This window comes from Dasypus novemcinctus, chromosome 18 (assembly GCF_030445035.2).
Source record: "Dasypus novemcinctus isolate mDasNov1 chromosome 18, mDasNov1.1.hap2, whole genome shotgun sequence".
NCBI classification, from domain to species: domain Eukaryota; kingdom Metazoa; phylum Chordata; class Mammalia; order Cingulata; family Dasypodidae; genus Dasypus; species Dasypus novemcinctus.
In genome coordinates this window covers 55,457,025-55,481,772 of record NC_080690.1, presented here as the reverse complement: position 1 = coordinate 55,481,772, position 24,748 = coordinate 55,457,025, and the positions used below count along the sequence as shown (strand labels likewise).

The 24,748-nt window shown below is 37.0% G+C and overlaps 1 protein-coding gene across 10 annotated transcripts; it reads right to left on the bottom strand.

Annotated features, from left to right (window-relative positions):
* Positions 1-1,810: 1,810 nt before the first annotated feature.
* ZNF146 (zinc finger protein 146) lies at positions 1,811-24,674 on the bottom strand. 10 transcript variants are annotated; one of them, XM_058279389.2, is made up of 4 exons: positions 24,369-24,446; positions 20,446-20,489; positions 11,055-11,151; positions 1,811-4,866 (listed from the first exon to the last, which is right to left on the bottom strand). In XM_058279389.2, the coding sequence occupies exon 4, from the start codon at positions 4,081-4,083 to the stop codon at positions 3,205-3,207; it is 879 nt and encodes a 292-aa protein (XP_058135372.1). In that variant the 5' UTR covers positions 4,084-4,866; positions 11,055-11,151; positions 20,446-20,489; positions 24,369-24,446; the 3' UTR covers positions 1,811-3,204. The 10 variants fall into 10 exon arrangements, with proteins under 10 accessions (XP_058135372.1, XP_058135373.1, XP_058135367.1 ...); XM_058279390.2 differs by lacking the exons at positions 20,446-20,489; positions 24,369-24,446 and adding an exon at positions 24,543-24,674; XM_058279384.2 differs by lacking the exon at positions 20,446-20,489 and having other exon boundaries at positions 11,055-11,278; positions 24,369-24,608.
* Between the last annotated feature and the right edge of the window lie 74 nt (positions 24,675-24,748).

The window sequence follows — 24,748 nt, the reverse complement described above, 5'->3', positions numbered from 1 at the left end:
ATCATTGCACTTAAGAATACAATCCAGGTCCTTTACCACAGTGGCATAACTTGTATCATATGGTCCAGACCTGTATTTTCAACCTCTCACGCTTTTCCCTGTCTAGTTACTGAAATTCCTTTCATAACATTTTTCACAAAATGAAATTTGTATCCCTTCCCCCACCACACAGCACACTAGGACAAGGAAGGTCTCAAGAGGGTAGCAGGATTATTTGTCCTCATACTATGTATCTAATGTCTGGCATGTAACATGTATTAGGCAAGTACTTGTCAAATAAATGTTTACAAGATTTCTTTCCTATTACACTGAAATAGTGGTCATAACTTGCTTATCTTAGCTCTCCCACTAAGTAGATGTGACACTATGAGCCTGTCACTTATTTCTTACGTTAATAGATATAAAATGGGTAATTGCACAACAAGATGACACAACAAAAAGAAAGATTCCCAGGGTGACTGATAAGGACAGAAGTGGTCACAGAACACACAGAGAATGGACACAGAGCAGACAACTGTGTGTGTGTTTGTGGGGGGGAAGGGTAGAGAAAAAAAAATCTTTAAAAAAAAAAAAAGAGGATTCAGATAATCTGCCTCCTGACGTGCTGAGTAATTCTGAATCTCAGATTCTATTATTCTCTATGGACCAAGACAATCATTCTTGTCAGCAGATCCTGGGCCATGACCAATAGACATATGAAGGCATTCTTCCTGGTTCTTAAAGAGTCAGGCTTGATTTACTTCAGTGACTCCAAAACTGGACAAAGACAGGAACAGATTTAAGAGAAGAGTTGTGTGATAGGAGGGAAAAAGTAGTTTAGGAAAATATACCTTGTAATTAAAATATTTATACAGATTTTCCTCCTTCTTTGAGTGATAAATGGAGGCAATTAAAAACACTGCACAAACATAATATACAACTCCACACATTTAGTATATAACCTTTAAACAAACAAAAAAAAAAACCCCAAAACATTTCCTATTAGAATGGACTGATTTAGATATTTAAGTACATAATTTATGGTCACTCATACCAAGTGGCTAATAAAAGATAAACAGTAATGTAGTAGCATTTAACTGAGTTTGATTTTTTTTTTAAAGGAGTTTTGGAATCCTCACATGCTGTGTACTACTCATGGCTAACTATTCTTCATGAAAACCTTTCATAAGATTCATTATATCAAGTTAAATATGCTGATGTTATAAAAAAGTACCTTCAGAAAGGAATGATTTAAGGAAGAGACTTTTGTCCAGCATCTAAGTTGCTTTTCTTATTCCTATCGCACCCTCTCTCCCACCTCTTCAAAAGAAACAAACAAAAGAGCTGTTGTTTCTTTCTGTCAAAGTAGTGGAAGGAATTAAACAATCTGCAGGTTAAGACTGAGATGCAGGTGCTGGCATTTAACTCACTGAATTGTGGAAGTTCTGGGAAGCTGAATGTTTTTCTCTTTGAAAAATGTAATATCTGGTAATGGATGGTAAGGGTAGCACCACTGTGCTTGTGGTTAAATCCCACTACCTGGGTATGGCTGGAATGGAAAATTTTATTTTGTATATGCTTCCATAATTAAAAAGGAGGAAAAAAAGTAATGATCAAAATTTAATTTTGAATGTATAGAAATATACAAAACAGGAAAACTGATATTCCTTATCAGTGTATCCGAAAAAGGCAAATTATATCAAGTCTATGTATCCTTATTTAACTAAAAGTCCAGTTAGCCCAAATGATATGCTGCAAAATATCTTTAGAAACGTGAAGACACCACATAGTACATACTATAACATGCTGAAATAAATTAAACACATTTGGATTATGCTGTCATTTTAATTTTAATAAAATAGATAATTTCATATTACATAAGAGAACAAATTCATCCACTCACCATTGATAAAATTTTAGAAATATTTTCTATAAAAAGTTTAGTATTTGATTGGGAATGAATTCATTATGACATTGTTTCTATAGGTACAGCTTTCCCATCCCTACCCCTATTATTATTGAGAAATTTAAAAAATACAGAAAAGTACAAAAAATAAGACAAGATATCCATATACCACAATCCAGAATTAACCAGTATCTTGATATATTTACTTGCAGTCTTTTTTGTTTTTAAGAGAAATGGGTATTTATATATGAAGTTGCAGTCCCCTTTTACCAATCCTCAACCCACCTCCCATATTCATTCCCTTCCCTCCTCCACTCTTCACAGGCAACCACTACCAAGAGTTTGGTCTGTTATCCTCCTAATCCATTTCAGAAACATTTACATACAATATGCATCCATTACCAATATAAACTACTGAATTTTGTGAGAAGTCTATTCAAATATACAAAAATGTCACTGTACTATATGCATCATTGTGCAACTTGATTTTGCCCTCTCCAAATGATTTGACATCTTCCTCTACTAAAACATGTCTCATTTGTTGCAGTTTCTAGAAACAGTATTCCATCACAAGCATTTTCCATTTTGTTCCTGATGAGCATTTAAGTTGTTTCCAATTTTTGGCTCCAACAAATAATGCCACAGTAAATATCCTCCTGCGTATATATTTCCTGAGTATACATACTCAAGAGTAGAACTGCTAGGTATTTTTGGATTTCAGGAATGCTCTCCTATTCTCAAGATCGTTTAATTATATAGTTTTTTCATATTCCTGTTTTCAATCCCCTTGACTTTTATTTTTGTATGATTTATGCACCTCCAAACTAATTTTAAAATAGTTCTATTACTTCATAATTTCCTGATGTCATTTCTGTCATACTCTAAATCCTAATAAATGCATAAGTCTGTTTCTTGGCTCATTTCTGCTGCTCCAATACCTCAAGAGTTATATGCATTATTTTTAGATGTTATCTGGTTTGGTCTCTTGCTTTCTAACACTTACAATTTTTTTTCTAACATTGGTTAGGATGGCCATGTCTATGCTGCTATCAGTGATAGCAGCATCAGTGATAGCGGCATCTGCTTCTTGTTCCCAATTTTAGTGGAAATGCTTCCAAAGGTTCACCATTACCTTTGTGGTTTGCTATAGGTTTTTCGTTGATCACAGGATGTTTATCATATGAATGTCCTTCTCTTCAGTATGTAATCTCTGGTGTCCCATAAATTTTTAGCTTTTGTTTCCTTCATTCATGGTTCTTTGCTTCAGAATAATTATTTCTGATGGCAATTTTCCCATTTTCAAAGTATTCATAGGGTTTTCAATGAGTATGAATTTTCTGGTGTCTAATGTGGTGTGACTTCTGGCTGAAAGCTTTCCCACATTCACTACACTGATAAGGCTTCTTACCTGTATGTATTCTCAAATGTAGAGCAAGAGTTGAAAACTGAGAGAAGGCTTTCCCACATTCATTACAACCATAGGGTTTCTCACCTGTATGACTTCTCACATGCACAGTAAGAGATGAACTCTGAGAGAAGGCTTTACCACATACATTGCATTCATAAGGTTTATCACCTGAATGAATTCTCACATGTACAATAAGTGATGTTCGTTGAGAGAAGGCTTTTCCACATTCATTACATTCATAGGGTTTCTCTCCAGTGTGAATGTTTTGATGTTTTATGAGGTACTTCTTCTGGCCAAAAGCTGTGCCACATTCACTACATTTAAAGGGTTTCTCTCCAATATGAATTTTCTCATGCTCAGTAAGGTTTGATTTGCCACTGAAGGTTTTCCCACACTCCTTACATACAAAGGGCTTCTCTCCTGTGTGAGTTCTCTGGTGTCTGATGAGGTTTGACTTCTGAATGAAAGCCTTCCCACAATCCTTACACTCAAATGGTTTCTCACCAGTGTGAATCTTCTGATGGGTAAGAAGGTTTTCCTTCTGGCTAAAGGATTTTCCACATTCATTACATTCAAAAAGCTTCTCTCCAGTATGAGTGTTCTGATGTTTAATGACATACTGCTTTTGGCTGAAGGCTTTTCCACATTCATTACATTCAAAAGGCTTCTCTCTAGTATGAAAATGTTCATGCTCAGTGAGGTTTGATTTGTGGCTGAAGGCTTTCCCACATACTTTACAGGCAAAGGGGTTTCCCCCACTATAAATTCTCTGTTGATTGAGGTTGGACATCTGAATGGAAGCTTTCCCACATTCACAAGGTTTCTTTCCAGTATGAATTTTTTGATGAATGAAGATTTACTTTTGGCTGAAGATTTCTCCACATTTCCTATATTTATAAAGTTTTGCCCCTGTATTACCTTTCAAATGTAGATCAAGAAATGATATTCAAGAGAAAAGTTTATCATAGTCAGTATATTCAAAGGTTTCTGTCCAGCATGAACTTTCTAATGCTCAGTGAAGTTTTGTTATATTCACTGATTTTTCTCCAGTATGAATTTTTTTCTGTTCAACAAGATGGGTCATCTCGCTAAAGGCATATCAATATTCCTTAGAAGCACAGACCTTCTCTCTGGCATGACATCTACATTTAATGAATTAGGACATGAATGAAAGAAACTTCCTGAAATTCAGTAAATTCTTAGGGTTTCTCTCCAATATGAATGCTTTAGTATCAGTGGGGTTCAAATTTTTTTAATGGAGGGCATTTCCACAATGATTATACTTTACAGGGGGTAAGCTGTGGCAGAAGGATTTAACTAATTACTTTGATGATTCCTTCCCATACAGTTTCCCTCATAATGAAGTAAGTCTAAATTGTATTTCAAATTTTTTCTAGGTGAGTTCAAGGAGGTGTTGCCTTAAAAAAAAAAGTTCTGAAGTCAGATGAAGTATTTTTCCATTTTTTTCACATTCATTGCCTTTTTCCTCAGTCTGTTCTTTACTGGAGATGATGCAACTTGCATGCCAAGTCGTGTAGCCTCTCTATCTCCCCATTATTTTCTTAGGCTTCTTCTAAAAGGAGTACAAAGAATCATCATTGAAAGGAGTTAATAAACATTTTAGAATCATGTCTGGCACATGATAAGTACTCAAGAAACATTAGTTTAATGCTACCACTAATATTTATGAATTTTCCCATGACTATACTAGCAATAAAATTTCAGATGGTGCTTTTGTGGGATTAACTTTGGTAACCAGTTTCCCAGGATGAAAGAAGGAAACTTTTGTGGAGAATAGGTCCACAAAGCTTAGATGACTCTTGAAAAGTAATCTTGTCCATTTAGATATCAGCAAATTGGGCACCGCAAACAATGAAAAGGAGTTAAATAGGATAAAAGATGACCACATAAAATTAGAAAGTCCACCTGAGATGCCTAAAAAAGTGCAAGTAATAACCAACAACTACTTCCTTTCAAACACCATCAAAATGTCAAGAAAGGGAAAAATGGTAAAACACAATAAAAGTAGGATACGATAGGAAACATCAGTACACAACAGACATTAACAAATTTCTTGATGCTGGAAAGTATGTGGAAGATTTTTCAATACACAGAACTAAAGAAGTTCAAATAAAATAAAAGGCACCTGCAGAAGATGTCATCATCACTGGAAGACATGAAGAAGATGGAAGATCAGATGGGAGGGAGATTAATAAAGGTGGAAATAGGAATATTTTAACAAAAACTAAAGTTTAAATAAGTAGGACCTGAACAAGTAGTTTTCATAATTAAAGGCTAAGATTCAAAGAATTGTATATAGAAAGAAGGAAATATGTGCATGTTCATATTCATATAATCTGTCGAGTACAGTGAAATACAGGCATACCTCGTTTTATTGCACTGTGCTTACCGCACTTCCAGATACTGCATTTTTTACAAATTAAAGGTTTGTGGCAACCTTGCAGCAGCAAGCAAGTCTATAGGCACCATTTTTCCAAAAGTATGTGTTCACTTCTTGTCTCAGAGACACATTTTGTTAATTCTTACAATATTTCAAACTTTTCCAGTATTATTTTATCTGCTACGGCGATTGGTTATCAGTGGTCTTCAATGTTACTATTATGATTGTTTTAAGGTGCCATTCCATATAAGACAGCAAAGTTAATAAATTGGCTAGTCCACCACCTCTCTTTCTTTCTTCAGGAATTCCTATTCCCTGAGACACAAAAATACCGAAATTTAGCCAATTCAAAACACTGCAATGGCCTCTAAGTGTTCAATTGAAAGGAAGAATCTTTGTAGATAGTAATTTCTCTGATGGATTTGGGCAAAGTATATTGAAAACCTTCTGGAAAGAATTCAACATTCTAGGTGCCATTAAGAACACATGTGCTATGCCACCTGATTAAAGAATCTGGTGATGTGGGTGGAGTGTAGGGAATGGGGAATGGGGGTAAATGGGATCCTCTTATATTTTTTAATGTAACATTTTGTATGAGTTATGTCTCTTCTAAAATTTTTTAAAAATCTATTAAAAAAAATTTGTGATACATGGGAGGAGGTCAAAATATCAACATTAATGAGAGTTTGGAAAAAGTTGATTCCAACCATCATGGATAAACTTGAGGGGTTCAAGATTTCAGTAGACGAAGTAACTGCAGATGCAGTAGAAAAAGCAAGAGAACTAGAATAAGTTCTCTTATTCTACTGAATTGCTGCAATCTCATGATAAAACTTTAACAGATGAGGAGTTGCTTCTTATGGATGAACAAAGAGAGTGATGTCTTCAGAGGGAATTGACTCCTAGTAATGGAAAGGATTAGGAATATTACATAAACTTAGTTAATTAAAGCAGAAGCAGGGTTTGAGAGAACTGACTCTAGTTTTGAAAGAAGCTCTACTGTGGGTCAAAATAAAATGCCAGCAAATAACAAACAGCATTGCACGCTACAGAGAAATCTTTTGTGAAAAGAAAGGGCCAAGGCATGTGGTAAACTTCACTGCGGTCTTATTTTAAGAATTTCAGGAGTGGGTGTAGCTCAGTGCTGCTTCCCATGTACAAGGTCCCAGGTCCAATCCCCAGTACCTCCTTAAAAAAAGAAGAAAAAAAAGAAATTGCTACAGCCACAAGAACCTTCAGGAACACCACCCTGATCATTTAGCAACCATCAACATTGAGGTAAGATCCTTCACCAGCAAAGATTACGATTTGCCAGAGGATCAGACGATGGTTAGCATTTTGTAGCAATAAAGTATTTTTTAATTAAGGTATGCACTTTTTTTTAGACATAATGCTATTGCAAACTTAACAGACTACAATATAGTATAAACATAACTTTTATACACACTGGGAAACAAAAATTTGTGTGACTCAGTTTATGGTGGTGGTTCAGAACCAAACCTGCAATATCTCTGATGTATGCCTGTATAATTTTTAAAAGCTTGACTGAGGCGGCAGACTTGGCTCAGCGGTTAGGGCATCTGTCTACCACATGGGAGGTCCGCGGTTCAAACCCCGGGCCTCCTTGACCCATGTGGAGCTGGCCCATGAGCACAAGGAGTGCCGTGTCAGGCAGAGGTGTCCCCGCATAGGGGAGCCCCATGCGCAAGGAGTGCGCCCCATAAGGAGAGCTGCCCAGCGTGAAAGAAAGTGCAGCCTGCCCAGGAAATGGTGCCGCACACACAGAGAGCTGACACAAGATGACGCAACAAAAAGAAACACAGATTACCGTGCCACGGACAACAGAAGTGGACAAAGAAGACACAGCAAATAGACATAGAGAAGAGACAACCGGGGTTGGTGGGGGGGGGCAGGGAGAGAAATAAAAAAAAAAGCTTTACTGAGCACATCATAAGAACTATAAGAGGGAAACGGACTTTGCCCAGTGGTTAGGGCGTCCGTCTACCACATGGGAGGTCCACGGTTCAAACCCCGGGCCTCCTTGACCCATGTGGAGCTGGCCCATGCGCAGTGCTTATGCGCGCAAGGAATGCCCTGCCACGCAGGTGTCCCCCGCGTAGGGGAGCCCCACGCGCAAGGAGTGCGCCCCGTAAGGAGAGCCGCCCAGCGTGAGAGAAAGTGCAGCCTGCCCAGGAATGGCGCCGCCCACACTTCCCGTGCCGCTGACGACAACAGAAGCGGACAAAGAAACGACGCAGCAAATAGACACAGAGAACAGACAACGGGGGGAGAGGGAGAGGGGAATTATATAAAATAAATAAATCTTTAAAAAAAAAAAAAGAACTATAAGAAATGAAAGAATCCAGACATAATATGAAACTGGTTTGAGGTGGGGATCTCTATGGGCCTGAAAAGAATATGATGAAATTACTGTTTGGGTAGGCTGTTAAGGATTTCACTGTCTCACATAGTGAGAATGAAATCAGTCAGACACTTGCCCATCCTGTAAACAGGTAAAATTATGGCAGGCAAGACAGAAAGGCTGGAAATGTCAAATAAAAACTGATGTTATAGAAAGAGTTACTTCTAACTTCAGAATGGATGACTACTGTCCATTAATTAATTCAAAAGGAAGAAGGAAAGGCAGAATGTAGGGTTCTAGGAGCCATTACCATTAAGATGATAGGGAGAAAAAAAGAAATGCAAAGATGAGAGAACATTTAGAAAGAGGAAACAAAATAGCAGGTCATCAAAGACTCAATTAAGTACAAGTAGGAGAATTCCAAGAGGAGTGATCCAAACGTAAAATAAATATTCCTTTCTTCTAAGATTGTAGAATAAGGGCATCCCTGCCCACTTTTCATATCTATGAAGAATAAGAAATAGAAAAGAAATTGCCTCACTGATAAAACTAGAAAGTATCTATAACTCTAATGTCATATGAGAAAGGGCTGCCAGAGGACTGAATTAAAGTAGAGAAAGAGGCCAAGAGTGTAGGCAGATGCTCTTGCAGTTCTAAGTCAGTCTTCAAGTTCAGTGACATGACATGACAAACACCCTCAAGGGCCAAATTCACCAGCTCCTCATTTGCAACAATGAAATCCAATAATCAGACTGACTGAAAGAGACTTGGCATTCTTGAATGGTAGGAAATATGTGGTTAAGCAAAGAAATACACAGATACCTCATCCTTGAATAAAGCAGTCTGTTAGGACAGCAGGACAGAAAAGGTCACAATTTTCCAACTGCCTATTTGAATATGCACTTAGACTAGCAATACACATTTCACAATAAGCATGTCCAAAGGAAAATCCCTGATGTCCCTCTCAGAACTCCTATAAGTCTTCCTATCTCAGTAAAAGGTAATCGATTCTCTTCCAGTTGTTCAGACCAAAACCTTGAAGTTGTCAATGACTCCTTTTCTTTTCATAACCCATATGCAATCCGATAAGCGTGTCAGCTATTCCCTTAAAATATCATAAGAATCTGACTACTTGTCACTAGTTCAACTACCCCACTTCCCACCTGGATTACTGCAATAGCCTCTGGCTGATTTCTAAGCCTTGACCTCTTTCAACTTATACTCGATACAGCAGCCCAAGTATTCCTTTCAAAATGTAACTCTGATCTTATGTCTCTTCTGGTCACAAATCCTTTAATTGTCTCCCAAATTAATCAGAATAAAGGCCAAAGTCTAGTTGGCCTGTTACCTAACCAAACTACTCTTAGTCCCTTTTGCTCACTCTGATCCAGTCTATTGTCCTGATCACTATTCCTTGAACATGACAGCAAGCTCCTGCCTTAGGGCCTTTACATTTTTTGGCCCTTCTGGTTAAAGGACTCTTCTACCAAACAGCTGCATGACCCACTTTCACACTCTTCAGATCTTTACTCAAATGTAATCTCAGTGAGACCTTCCCTGGCCAAATTATTTAAAACTACAAGGCCCCCATGCTCAAATTCCTTGCTTTATTTTTCTCCATAGCACTTATCATCATCTGATAGAACACATATTTTACTTATTTACTTACAGTCTTTTATCTCTAATGAGAATATAGGTCACAGGAAGGAGGAAATATTTTTTTTTTTTTTTGAGGTCCTAGGGGCTGGGGATTGACACCCAGACCTTGTATGTGGAAGCCAGCGCTAGACCACTGAGACACACTGGCTTCCCTGAATTGGTTTTTTCATTGATTTGCTTGTTGTTTTTGTTTTTTTCTTCTGTTTTAGGAGGCACCAGGGACCAAACCCAGGACATCTCATGTGGGAAGCAGGCACTCAACCGCTTAAGCCCCATCTCCTTCCCAGAAATTTTTTACTATTTTTATCATTGGCACTGCCCTAATATCTGAAATGGCAACTAATACATATCATTCAATAATTGCTGGATATATAAATATAACATATTGGTGTAAATGTAAACTGATTTACTTTTTTTTTAAGAACAATGCATCTATTTATCCAATTTATAAACGTAATTTTGACCCAGAATTTCCACTTAAATTACTATGCAGTTGTACCTGCACATCTCTGCAAAACAATATAAACAAGGATATATACTTGTGCCTTCAGCAGAAACCTGGAAACAATGTAAACGTCTACTAATAGAAATTATGTATCAATAGATCAATAGATACATAATTCAACAAAAAAACACTACTGAATGTAAAATACATCATCATTCATATTAAAAAAAATGAGGGTTTATACATTCATATTTGCAGCATAGATACATAACATAAGCTGATTTATTCATAGACTACCTCCAGAAGGATACATGTTAAACTCTTACAAGTATATACACCTTTGAAATATAACTGTAGAACTGAGAGTCAGACAAGACTTTTCACTCTTTAAATGTTCAAAAATTTACAAGTTCAAGTATCACATTAAAAAACACATACACACACATATGTAGCAGAAAGGAAACACTGATTTCTAAGGCAGCAACTTCTGAAAGTATACAAAGGTGGGAGTGAAGGAGGGGGAGGAGTTTGTTGAAGTATGATGGGAAAAGTAAGAATACAAGATAATGTATAAAGAAAGACATCTATACACATAAGGAGATACGAGACTGATAGTATTAATGAAAGATAAAACAATCACATCCAAACAGTATAAATGAAGTATGAAGTGCTGACATTCAAAATAGACGTAAGAGGGGTAACTGGCCATCTAGAATCTGATGAAGGAAGTAGAGTACAAAAAACAGAAAAAATGATGGCTGGAAATGTCATTCAGATACCTAAGGAATTCACACTAAGTGACACTCTAGGACTAGGGTCAATAAGAAAATGAACATTTTAGAGATGTCAGTATTAACTGAACAACTCTGATCTGCCTTGTTGTCATTCACTCACCTGGACAGACTTTCTTTCCTCTTCTTTGTCCACCATCCAGGGCTTGTCTTCTTAATTCAATGGAGCATCACATACAGTTTGGTCACCTTATAACCTGCTATTGGGGAAATGACACAGCACTAGAATGTTAATGCTGGGGACCAAGTACCATCCTAGAACTCAGGCTGAGCCTGATCTAAAGGACGAGGAAGGTGCAGTTTCCAAAGATGCACAAGGAACCAGCCCTATGAAAAAGAACAAAGTAATGACCTTTTACCTTAGAGAGTGGAACATGCATAATCATGTGGGCAAAGGGCCCAGCATTAGTTGAGTCCTGCATTTTAAGACCATATTCCTAAAACCAGTTAGTCTCTCCACATTTCAGAAATGGGAGGAGGAAGCATTTACTTTTGGAATTTAACTTACATGGGAAAGCTTTCCATGCCCTACCTGACTGGGTGCTATCGTTCTCTAGCACCACACTCTCGCACAGGTTCCTGAGTAGATTTTTAACTGTGGCTCTTATTCTTGGTTGAATTCAATATTCACATCTTTGAGTAGGTAATGTATGCCTAACAGAACTAAGCCATATGGGTACAATGTGTAGAAAGTTGTTCTGACAGTATTCAAGAATAAAAACTTAAAACCTTTTCCGAGAGTCCTAGTGTTTATTTTGTTTGCATTATATTCTTAGTGAAAGCATATCATTTTAGAAATGTTCTGTAAATTTATGTTCATCCATTCACTCAAAAACATTTTTAAAAAATCAACAAATAACATTATTGGGACAACTGACAAAATCTGAATATAGACTTTGGATTAGACAATAGTAATGTTTGATTATGAAAGATGTTCTTGTTCTTAGGAAATGCACATTGTGGTATTTATGGATAAAGGGGGCTTGTTTGGCAACTTACTCTCAAATAGTTTAAAGGAAAAAAATCACATATACATACATATTTGGAGAAAGAGAAGGAAAAGGAAAGCAAAAAACCAAAATGTAAATGACTGGGAAATTTGAGTAAAAGGCATGAATCTTGTACTATACCAACTTTTCTATCTACTATGTGCTAAAAGAGCTTAATCACAGTTCATACTGGGGTGTGGCAGGGATGGAAGGCTTAGGGCTTAATTTAAAAAGTAATGTACACAGGAAATGTGAGAGGGTAAGCTGGCTGGAAGCAGCCTTCAAGAGAAGGGAGATCAAGTTTGGTATTATGACCACTCAAGAGTATCAGTTTTCTCAGGAATACGCAGGCAGAGAGATCCATTAGGCAGCTGGATATATAAATCAACAGTTCAGGATAGGCCTAGAATAGAAATGGGAATTTGTCAGAATATCATTACTGCTGAAGAGACATGTGGAATATGGCTGCTCACACAGAGTATACAGTGTGAGAAAATGGCCAGGACAGAATCCTAGGAACACCAACAGTCAAGGAGGTAAGCAACGGTTTTAATAGTAGCATGCATGGTAGCTGCTTAGTTTCAAATTCTCAAGTACTTTTCCTGAAAACTATTCAAAGAAGCAAGAATAATGGGGAAAAAAATAACTAGCCAATCAAATACTGTAACTTTAATGAAACTAGTAGAGAGAAAACATGTTAACTCTTAATTTATGTGTGGCCCCAAACACACAGAATAGCAAAACTGGCACAAAAACCACAATAATACGTTATCATAAGATAAAATAATGGTGAGAAGTAAGAGACCTCAGAAATAAGTAGCAAAACAGTCACTCTCAGAATGAAGGAACCACTGAGTGAGAACTGTTGTACCCAAGTCTAATAACAAACAACAAAACAAGGGTCAGAAAAAACCCAAAGCTCAAGTTAAACTCTGCTAAAGCCTACTCAACAGGAGGCCTAAATACGGAGTTGCAAAGGGATCTCAGGAAGAACCGGGAATGATGAGGGGGATTCTAAGGGCTTGAAGAGTTCAGAAACCTCTAGCAAATATTTCCTTTCAGAATGTAAGGGTTTAACACTAATGACAAAAGTGCTTTGATTAAAGAAAAAAGGACTGCAGGGGGAAGCAGAAACAGTATGCTTGCAAAGTATATGGGAGTGGAGTGCCCAAAAGTGGCAGATTTAGCAACTCATAAAAGTGAATGCATCATCCTGGAAGGAAAAGTACTGTGAAGAATTATGGCAAACACATGGCTGGAAGTAGAAGCCTGCCTCAACCAGGTTAAGGTCAGACAGCCAAAGAAGGATTAGTTATTGAAAAAAAACATATAATCCTCTGAAGTAACACCAGAAGAAGAGGAATTGGAGCTTTGAAGCACAGGATGTTACCAACCCTCCCTTTTCTTGGTAGTTATTTAAGAAAATCTACCTGATGCAAACATGAATAACATAAAAAATAATTCATCTGTGCCCATTTAGGATACTAAGATAAACAATAAAGACGAGCACATAATTTTCCAACAGTTTAACTTATCCGAAAAATATTGCCACAAAGAAGATGAAAATTGAAGTACAACATAAAACGAACTTAAACGAAGACACAAAAACTTAAAGTAATCAAACTATAAAAAGAATAACATATGAGAAAGAAGAACTGAGTAGAGAAATAGATCACCCAAAAGAAGGGAATGGCAAGAAAACAGAAGAATATGATATAGAAATGGACAGAAGGCAGGAAACGAATCTAAGAAAAAGCATGACCATTTCAGAAATGAAGATTGAAATATAAGAAGCACAAGAGGAACAAAAACTACACTGAGGAATATAGAAGATAGAGAGAAGAAAACAAAGAAAGAGAAACAAAGCAATACAAAGTGATATGTCAGTTAAAGGAAAGCCAACACATGTATAATTAGAGCTGTGTAGAGTATACATAAATAATGAAACAGAGCAAATAGTTAAAATTTTAATTCAACCCTTCCAGAAACAGAAAAAACAAACCTGAATTTGCACATTGAAAAGGCACAACATGTACCTGGGGAAACTGACCCAGAATATTCAACACAGCCTATAGTAAAACTTCTATACTTTAAATATAAGGAATGAAATCTTTGGAAATCGAGGCAAAAAACCCAAGGGAAAAAAGACTCAGGGTGCCATCAGAATTCTTCAGAGCAAAATTCAACAATGAAAGACAGTGGAAGAACCTCTACAAGATACTTTAATATAAGTCACATTGTTCTACAGGTATAAAGGCTAAAAAAACTATATACATATATATTTAGTTTCCTATTCCAGGCCCTGAGCCTCAACAGACTCCAGCACCTACAATCTGATTTATTGGACTCATCTCACTCAGCTAAGATGGAGTTGAAGAAGGACAACCACCACACCATGGAGCCTAGAGTGCCTACAACTGAAAGCGGGAGGATTGCATCCAGTATCCATGTGGAATCTGAGCCTCCTCTTGACATAGAGGTGCAATGGACACAACCAATCCAATGTCCACAGAGAAAAGGTGGCATTGGAGTGGGAAAAGTGGACATGGTGGCTAATGGGTATGGGGAATGGCAGGAGAGACGAGATGTGGAGGCGTCTTTGGGACTTGGAGCTGCCCTGGATGGTGCTTTAGGGGCAATCACCGGACATTGTAAATCCTCACAGGGTCCACTGGATGGAATGGGGGAGAGTATGGGCCATGATGTGGACCATTGACCATGAGGTGCAGAGGTGCCCAGAGATGTACTTACCAAATGCAATGGATGTGTCATGATGATGGGAATGAGTGTTGCTGGGGGGGGGGGAGTGGTGGGGTGGAGGTGGTGGGGTTGAATGGGTCCTCATATATATTTTTTTAATGTAATATTTTTACAGAATCAATAATAAAAAAAATAAAAATAATTTTAAAAAAAGTTTCCTATTATTAGAATTATATGGACAGAGGCATGAAGAATTGCAGATGTGATAAGGTCTCTGAAGGGAGAAGAGCAAGGTACAGTATAAAGAATGACACAGGGACCTACTAAGTTAGAGTGATAAGGGAAGGCCCCTCTGAAGAGGTAACTTACAACCAAATATTTTGAACATAGGAAATGATCAAGAACTCAGGGCTTATTGGTTCCACGAAACTTCCATGAGAAATCCACTAAAGGACAAGCTCCAGACAATCAGGATATGATTTAAAGAAGCATAAGGACCAGGGATGAGCAAAGAAGAAAAATTTAACTGTAGAACTAGGATTAAATGAGGGTTTCCAAATAGTAGGAAAATAAAGGCTCTGACAATGTACAAACAATAAAAGAATAAAACTGACTAAAAATGGAAGAAGGGAAAAGTAGACAGCATGCAGACTACCCCTAGATATCTGTTGAGATAAAAAGGATATTATTTAAAGCAGAGAAATGAAGTAGAATTTGAAGCATATTCAAGAGTCCAAAGAAAAACTCTAAAATTAGATGTTGGGAAGAGAAAAGGGAAGAAGAAAGGGTAAGTTATATTGTTGCTGGGAAGCGGACTTGGCCCAGTGGATAGGGCATCCATCTACCACACGGGAGGTCCGCGGTTCAAACCTCGGGCCTCCTTGACCCGTGTGGAGCTGGCCCATGCGCAGTGCTGATGCACTCAAGGAGTGCCCTGACACACAGGGGTGTCCCCGTGTATGGGAGCCCCACAGGCAAGGAGTGCGCCCCGTAAGGAAAGCTACCCAGTGCAAAAGAAAGCACAGCCTGCCCAGGAATGGCATCGCACACAAGGAGAGCTGACACAACAAGATGACGCAACAAAAAGAAACATAGATTCCTGGTGCCACTGATAAGGATAGAAGCGGTCACAGAAGAACATGCAGTGAATGGACACAGGGAGCAGACAACTGGCGGGAGAGGGGGAAAGGGAGAGAAATAAATAAAAAATAAATCTAATAAATAAATTGTTGCTAATGATAAGGAACCAACAGTGTTGATAAAGAAAGGGGATCTAAGGGTATAAAGGTGTTAAAGGTAACTACAGAACAAAAATACAAACTTTTCCAAATAACAGAAAAATAACCATCCCCAGAATGAAAACCAATCAAATAGTGAAAGAATATATAAAGAAAAAAGACAAATGTACCTATATTTTCAATAAGCACAATATAAAGTAGTATGAGAGCTAAGCCCAAACATATTAGCCATATCAATAAGTGAAAACAGGCTATTCAAAGAATATAATATTTAGATTAGCACACAAAGCAAAACGTAACAAGATGATAAAGATATAAAAGGACATTATATAAAACAAATTTGGAAGGGTAAAGGACAAAATGCTGTGCAGATACACCACTCAAATGCAAACCAAAGAAAGCACTGATCATCACATAAGATACAATTCAAGTCAACAAGCATTAAATGAGACAAAAAAGAACATTATTGCTAAAGGAAATAATTTAGAATAAAAATGTGACAGCTGTGAATATTAACAAACCTAACAACACAATAGCAGGTTTCATAAAGCAGAAACGAAAGACAATGTAAAAAGACACACTAATACAAGACTTAATACAGTTCTCTCAATTTAAGACACATGAAGTGAAAATAAAAAAGAACAACACAAGATCTAAACAATAAAAATTAGTAAAGTAGCTCTATACCTTGATAACAGAACATTTATGAAATTTAACCAATTTAAGCTCACAAAGAAAACATCAATAAATTGTAAAAAGTAGGAATAATGCAAACAATATTCCTTGACCAAAATGTTATATAATAAAAAATTAACAAAATTTTAAAAAGTGATTAACACTCCTTTTCTTGGGAAAGTAAAAAGCTTATTAACATGGGGGGAGGTGGGGAAGGTATATTGGAAACCCCTATTTTTTAATGTAACATTTTTGTGATCTATGTATCTTTAAAAAAAAAAGAATTAAGAAAGAAAATTTGCTATTAAAAAAAAGCTTATTAACTCACAGAACAAAAGGGAAATACAAATCTTAACTGTAGAATTTCTAGAAAACACTAATAATGAAAACACTATATATCAGGATTTATGGGATGCAGCTTAAGAGGTTCTCAGAGGAAATTTCATTCCCTTAAATCCTTATACAAATAAAATTTAATGAGTGAAAAGCAATTAATTAAGCATCTGGCCCAAAAGTTAGAAGAATAATATAACCAAAGGAAACCGGAAAGAAGGAATTAAATGAAGTTAAAAGTAAAAATTAATGAGTTATAAACAAAAAAGGAGAAAACTCAAAAAGTGTTTTTAAATAAAAATACCCCCCAAAATAACATAAACTAGTAGCTTAAAAGATGCTAGCCATAAAAAGAAAGTATAAATACACAGCAAAAATAAAAATAAAAATGGAAAAAGAACTACCAACACAGAAAAAAATTTAGAATCTTACGAGACTACTTTGCCCTATTCTGAGCAAATCTGAAAATCTAGGTAAAAAGGATAATTTTTATGGAAAAAAAAAAAAAAAGATCAAAGCTGACACCAGAAGCAACAGAAAGGTTAAACATAGTGGTTTCTATAGAAGAAATAATTATCAAAGAACCATCTCCCCTCAAGTCCTGACAATTTCAGAGTAATTATAACAACCATTCAAAGAGCAGACAATTCTTATACTATTTAAACTATAAAAGATCAAGGGGAGGGAGAGGAGAATAAAATGTGAAATAATATTCATGAATCAAATATAATACTGATTAAGAATATAAAATAAATAAAACTACAGGCCTGCTAATAAATAACACTGCAGAAATCTTTAAATACATTAGCGAACAGAATTCAACATTGAAAGAATAACATATCATGACCAAGTGATATTTATTCCAGGAAAAAAAAAGTTAAATATTAGGAAATCTATTAACATAATACATATTCAAATAGATATAAGGAAATATCACATGATCATTTTTATAAATGTGATCAATAAATTCCATAAAACAATCTATATTTGACCACAAAAGCCATCATCATATCTAATGCAAAAATACTCAAGGTATTTCTATTAAGTTCGGAATAAAGACCAATGTCTCAATTATTATTTAATGTAATTATAAATAATAAGAATTAAATTAAGCAAGGAGAAAGTAGATGTGTTCAAGCAACTGAGCTCCCGTCTACCACATGGAAGGTCCATGGTTCTGTTCCTGGTGCCTCCTAAAGACGACAGCGAGCTGGCGTGACAGGCAGGTGCAGCAAGCTGACACAACAAGATGATGCAACGAGACACAAGAAAAACGTAGTAAGAAACACAACAAAGCAGGAAACAGAGAGGTTCCTGGTGCCTCCTAAAGAAGACAAGCATGATGGTGAGCTGACGCAATTGGCAGTTGCAGCAAGTTGATGCAACAAGAGACACATAAAAAGCACGAGAGGGAAGCAGACTTGACCCAGTGGTTAGGATGACTGTCTACCACATGGGAGGTCCACAGTTCAAACCCCGGGCCTCCTTGACCCATGTGGAGCTGGTCCACGCACAGTGCTGATGCGCACAAGGAGTGCCCTGCCACAAGGGGTGTCCCCCGCATAGGGGAGCCCCACGCGCAAGGAGTGCACCCCATAAGGAGAGCCGCCCAGTGTGAAAGAAAGTGCAGCCTGCCTAAGAATGGTGCCGCCCATACAGAGAGCTGACACAACAAGATGACGCAACAAAAAGAAACACAGATTCCCATGCCGCTGACAGTAACAGAAGCAGACAAAGAAGACGCAGCAAATTGATACAGAGAACAGACAACCCGGGCGGAGGGTGGGAGTGGGGAGAAGGCGAGAGAAATAAGTAAATAAATCTTAAAAAAAAAAAAAGCATGAGACACACAACAAAGCGGGGAACCTGGGTGGCTCAAATGATTAGGCACCTCCTACCCACATCGGAGGTCCTGGGTTCAGTTCCCAGTGCCTCCTAAAGAAACAAAAGGAAGATGAACAGACACAGCACGTACAAACAATGACAGGGTGGGAAGAAAGAAATTAATTTAAGTTTTAAAATATTAATATAAAGAAATCTTCAAATCAGTAAATGTCATATATATTCACTACCACCACCACCAGTCAGAAGATACAATGGGAACAATGACTCTATTCATAAGAGCAACATAAAAGATAAGATACGTAGAAATAAACTTTATAAAGTACTTAAAACCTATATGAAGAAAATTTTTAGACAGTCCAGAAGGATGAAAAATGTAATTGAAATCAAATACATATCCTATATTAGGAATATTTATCATCATAAATGTCCCTACTCACTAAGTTACTTTATAAAATTAATGCAATTCCAATAAAAATGCCAACTTTTTTCCTGGAAGTAGAAAAGATTCTTAAGTTTACATTTAAAAACAAACAAGGAAGCAGATGTGGTTCAAGTGACTGAGCTCCTGCCTACCACTTGGGAGGTCCGGGTTTGGTTCCCGGTGCCTCCTAAAGAAGATAAGCAAGATGGCAAGCTGACGCAATGGGCTTGTATGGTGAGCTGATACAAGAGACACATGAAAGAAAACATAAGGAGACATAACAAAGCAGGGATCAGAGGTGGCTCAAGCAATTACACACCTCCCTCCCACATGGAAGGTTCTAGGTTCAGTTCTTGGTGCCTCCTAAAAAAGACCAGCACACAACAAACAGACACAGCAAACACAAACAATGAGGGGGTGGGGAGAAATAAATAAATCTTTTAAAAAATAAAATAAAAACAAACAGAAAAGCACAAGCAAGAATAGCCAGAAAAACTCTGAAAAAAGATAAGCAATAAGAGAGAAGGTACACCTGATATTAAAACCCAATTATAAAGCCACAATAAAAAGATAAAATATTGGTACCTGAATATAGACTGGAAGATGGACAAGAATATTAAGTTCAGAAATGGACTCAAATACATATGAGAATTTAGTAAATGTCAAAAGTGGCATCTAGGAACTGAGCAGCAAACTGGAAAGATAAATAAACCACGATGCATATCTGATAGCATATACCAGGATAAACTTCAAATGAACTAAAAATATGAATATCAAAATGAAACCCTATAAAAACTATAATCTTGTAGAATTTGAAACCTGGAATGGAGAAGTCATTCTGACCATGAATGACTTTTCATAAATCAAAAGACTGATAAATCTAAATTCCTTAAAAATAAAACCCTGATTCTGCATTGTTTAAAATTAGAAATAACCAATGCAATGTCAAAAAACAGATTGAAAACTTGGGGCGGGGGGAAACTAAAATAAAATCTGCAACTCACTTCATAGAAGGCTAGTTTTGCTAATGTATAAACAGACCCTAAAAGGAAAAAACACCCCACAGAAAAATGGAGAAAGGATATGAAGTTTCCAGATAAATACAGATGGTTTCTAAACATATGAAGATACTCACCCTCAGTTATGATAAGGGATGTTAAATTAAACCTACACTGAAATGCCACTTATCCCTTTAGCAAAAAAATCAAATATTCAACACTACACTGATAGTGAGGTTCTAAAGAAAAAGGTGGCCTTGTGCACTGTTGGTGGGAGTTGAGTGCAAATACTTACCCATTGGGCAATTCCACTTGTAGGAATCTACTTTAGAAATACTCCTGTATAAGCACAAAATGACACAGATAAAAAATTATTCATTACTGCAGTGTTAGTTTAAGAGTGGAAGACTGGAAACAACCCAAATGTCTGTCCAACAACAGAGGACTGATTGAATCAACTACAGTACATCCATAGAATAGTATATTATTTACATGGTGATTAAAAAAAGATAGAGAATGGTTAAGAAGGGAGATCTCCAGGACACACTGGTAAGTAAAGAAAGTGAGGTAGAAAGAGTTATATGTTGTATGCTACCTTTCATATATGGAGGGTAGGAGAGAGGAAAAAAGGATAGGTATACACTACTGACCAAATAAACCAAGACTCATTTGAAGAATAAACAAACAAACCATACCAAAAAAATCAAGAAACTAAACTCATGCTGGGCAAATCAGAATGTTATAGGAAAGGGAGAGTGTAAGAATGAGATAAAATGTCTTTGTGAGATATATATTTTTTATTTTTATGTAATTTAAAAGTTACATAAATGCATTACTTTAAAAAAAAATCAAATTCATAAAAAACAAACAACAAAAGAAAACAGTGGCTTAACCTGAAAACTAATTGGAACAAATGAACCCAACTGTATATTAACTGGGTAACAAAATTCTTCTGAGAAAGGATGTATTTCAATTGACTTTAGAACATAGAACTTTGACTACACATCTTTGCAAGATGCATTCTAAGGACAAAAACAGTGTTAGAGAAATTTTAACATGAGTCATTTTTATGGTTACTGTTATTCTGAAACCATTTTCTTTATATTACAGAATAATGCAAAGCAAATAAGTACTTAGGTTAATTTGTTTCAAGATTTGTAGCATTAAATACTTAAGCTAAGAAATTATGTAAAAATACTATATTTGATATTTCATTTAAATATCAAATTGGAAATACCAACACAAAATTTGTGAAATGGCCTCAAAACAATGTTATCCTTGGAGCAATAAGGACGTAGCACTCAGATCGTGGTTTCAATAAAAGGAACCAGAGCTCGTTGGAGAAATGGCCAAGTCCAGATCTGGGACAAGATGAGAGACTTTGTACAAAGTACCAGATGAGCTTGGAGTGCAAGGAAACTTTCAAAGGTAAATGGTGTCAAGAGAGAGTCAGCTTGAAGGAACACCCACTGGCTAAAACTGATAATACGGGCAACAGAAAGAAAACTAGTTCTGGTTGATTGTAACACACTAAATCTAAACAACTTTAAAATGATGCTTAAAAAAGAAAAAGACAAGAAAAACATGCAATTCAAGGTAACCATTCGATGTTACGTAGAAAGAAGGAAAAATCCAGAAAGTCATTACTTTGCAAGCCCTGAAGAAATTATATTCAGGCAAGGACTGTTGGTGTTAAAATCATCTGTTAAATGATTGATGGGGAATCAATATTTGTATGGTATCAAACCATGCAGATTACATTTTGGTTGTAAAGGAAAAAAATATGATCATTATTGGTAGACCAGCCATATTGTATGACTCCCCTGATGTGACCCATGATATATTCTGGCCAAAAACAGGCATAAAAGCAATTTATATATATATATATATATATATATATCAATCATCAGAGGTTCTGAATTAGAACCTTGTGAGAGTAATCATCACAGAAATCAAAGAACAAATCAAATGAAGGAGGTAGTAAAGAGTTTCTAAAGAGGACTACAACTTGACCACAGAAATCTGACTTCCTCAATCCCCAGTTAAAAGAGGAAATGTCCGAAAGAAATTTACTTAACATGTGTTAACTCCTTGATCTGCAGTCACCCTAGGAGTCTAACACTATTATTATCTCCATACTTATAGAAGAAAAATTGAGGTACATGGTTTAAGTACCTCCCTAAGGTCATCAAGGTAAAATGTGGCAGAGGACAAGGTTAACATGGACAGTCTGGCTCCATGGCCTGTGTTGTCTTTTATAAATAAACAAACAAACAAATAAATAAATTTTGTTTAATATATACTAAATTCATGTTGGTAATTTTTATAATAAAGGTATTCACTCTTGCCCTATCAATCCCCGTTCACCCATCACCAACAGAGGTCACCACTTTTATTGTTTCTTATCTTTTTGAGTTTTTAATGGCAATACAAATATATACTTTCCTCCTTTTCTTACTCCAAATAAAGCATACTCTACAAACCATTCTGCATCTTGCTTTTATTCACTTATTTTTATGGTTTACTTAGTGTCAGTAGAAAGCTTCCTCCTCCTACTTTTACACAGCAGCCTATTATTCTGTATATTCCTATTATTCTGTATTGATGTACCAAATTTGATAGGTCCAATTTCCTACTGAAGGGCATGAAATGTTTCTCTTCTATGCCAAACACTGCAGCAATGAGCAACCTTGCACCTGTTCATTTCACACATATGCAGCTACATCTGCAGGATAAATTCCCAGACATGGGATGGCTGAGTCAAAAACATTTGTAGTTATTATAGATATTGCCAAATTGCCCTTTGTAAGTTTTGTTCTTGACAATACCATTACTATTTTAATTTTTGAGTCTCTATATTTTAAAATGTTATGGCTGATTTGCCCTCTCACCTCACCCCATCTGTTTTCTTCTTCAGAGGTCCACTAGCTAGTCTAGCTTTTCCATTTTTACATAAGAACTACAAATTATCTTGGCTAATTCCAAAAGAAAAAAAATCCATAGATCTTTTTATTGGGATCCCTTTCATTTAATAAATGTACTTGTTTGATGGTACTTTTTAAGGATGTCTTCCTGTTAAAAAACTAGTTTTATCTCTTTGTCCATGTCCTCTGTTACATCCCTTAGAAGTATTTTATTTTTAATTTTTTTGATAGTTTGACCATTCCTGAAGTTTATTTCTCAATATTCTGGCTTTTCTGTTATTATGGTAAATAGTGTTTTTCTTCTATTACTTCCTCTAACTGATGATGTTTGTATTTTGGAAGGCTGAATTTCTAAGTATTAATTTGCATTATGTGAAGGATTACTGCGGGTGAATTCCTTAGAAAAAGCAACTTCTCAAACAGAAGTAATTTTCTTAATTACTTCAGAAAATCCATGGGGCCCGGGAACACCTCGATTCAATTAGAACTTAAAGACACCCGGAATCTAGTCCAGACTCATGGATAAACGTAGCAACAATAACCAAAAAAATGAGGGTGGAAAACTATACTCGACCTGGTACTCCGAATCCTAATCCTGGGATTTCTGTGTTATTACTGCTTCTCAAACTGCAAAGCTGGTATTTATTCTAGGACTTCGCTTAAAAGCCCTAATAAAGTACTCAAAAGATATGGGGATTTGAGACAATCTGAAGCAAGCAACCCATTTAAAAAAAAAATTCCTTTGAACTATTCTTGCTTGTTTAAAAAATAAAAAGAAACCACGGTGACTTGCATTCTGTGCCAATTAAGAAATGCGGGGAGCGGGTATAGCTCAGTAGTTGAGCGCCTGCTTCCCAAGTATATGGTCCCGCTTTTATAGAAAAATCAGTTGTTACATTATTTACCACTCAGCCTTTTTTTTTCCTCTTTCAAATCAAGTAAATTAGACGGTCTAGGAAGATGCGCCGTTATAAATGTCAGCACTTTCGACAAGGGAAGTAAGGCTCAGATCTTATAACCTCAATCCTGGCCTCCCACACTATCTTCTCAAGCGCAGCCACACACACTCCGGCACCCACCGTTACGTACTCAGCAACCTCAAACACACGGTAAACTTGCGGTCAAACTCAGGGTCACACACGCTCGGATACTTCTCAGAGGCCCGCACCCGCGTCCTACACACAGGCCAGAGGCTCTTAAACCCACCTCCCACCCCCGCGCTGCGCCCCTTCAGATTGGGAATCCTCTCCTCCAGCCTCCCCGGCCCGACCAGCCCAAGACCCCCAGGTCCCACCTCCTACTTTTGCGCCACGTGGACCCCGGGTAGAACTGACCCGCGGACAAAGACCAAAATGTCCACTCGGCTCGCTGCGCCTGCGCATCGCAAAGGCGAGAGAGTACTCCCAGAAATCTCAGCGACGCGGCCCAGCTCTGTCACAGCGGCCAGGCCCAGGCTGTATCTGATTACCTTCTATTGCTAGCTGCGCCGCTTTTCCCGCCTTGGACTTCATTTCCCAGAAGCCCTTGCTGGTCTCCCTGTTTCCCCCAAACTAACTTGGCTGCTTCTTTCTGTGATTTTGGGAACTCTCGGGGTGAGTAGGCCTTCCCTGAAGGAAGATCGCCTCAAGCCTGCTGGGAAGTTTAGAGTGGAAACGCCCTCTCTGAAGCCTCCCG

What these genes read in the sequence shown, in the direction of transcription:
- ZNF146 (XM_058279390.2), bottom strand. Translation starts at nt 4,083, where the DNA reads ATGTCCAACCTCAATCAACAGAGAATTTATAGTGGGGGAAACCCCTTT.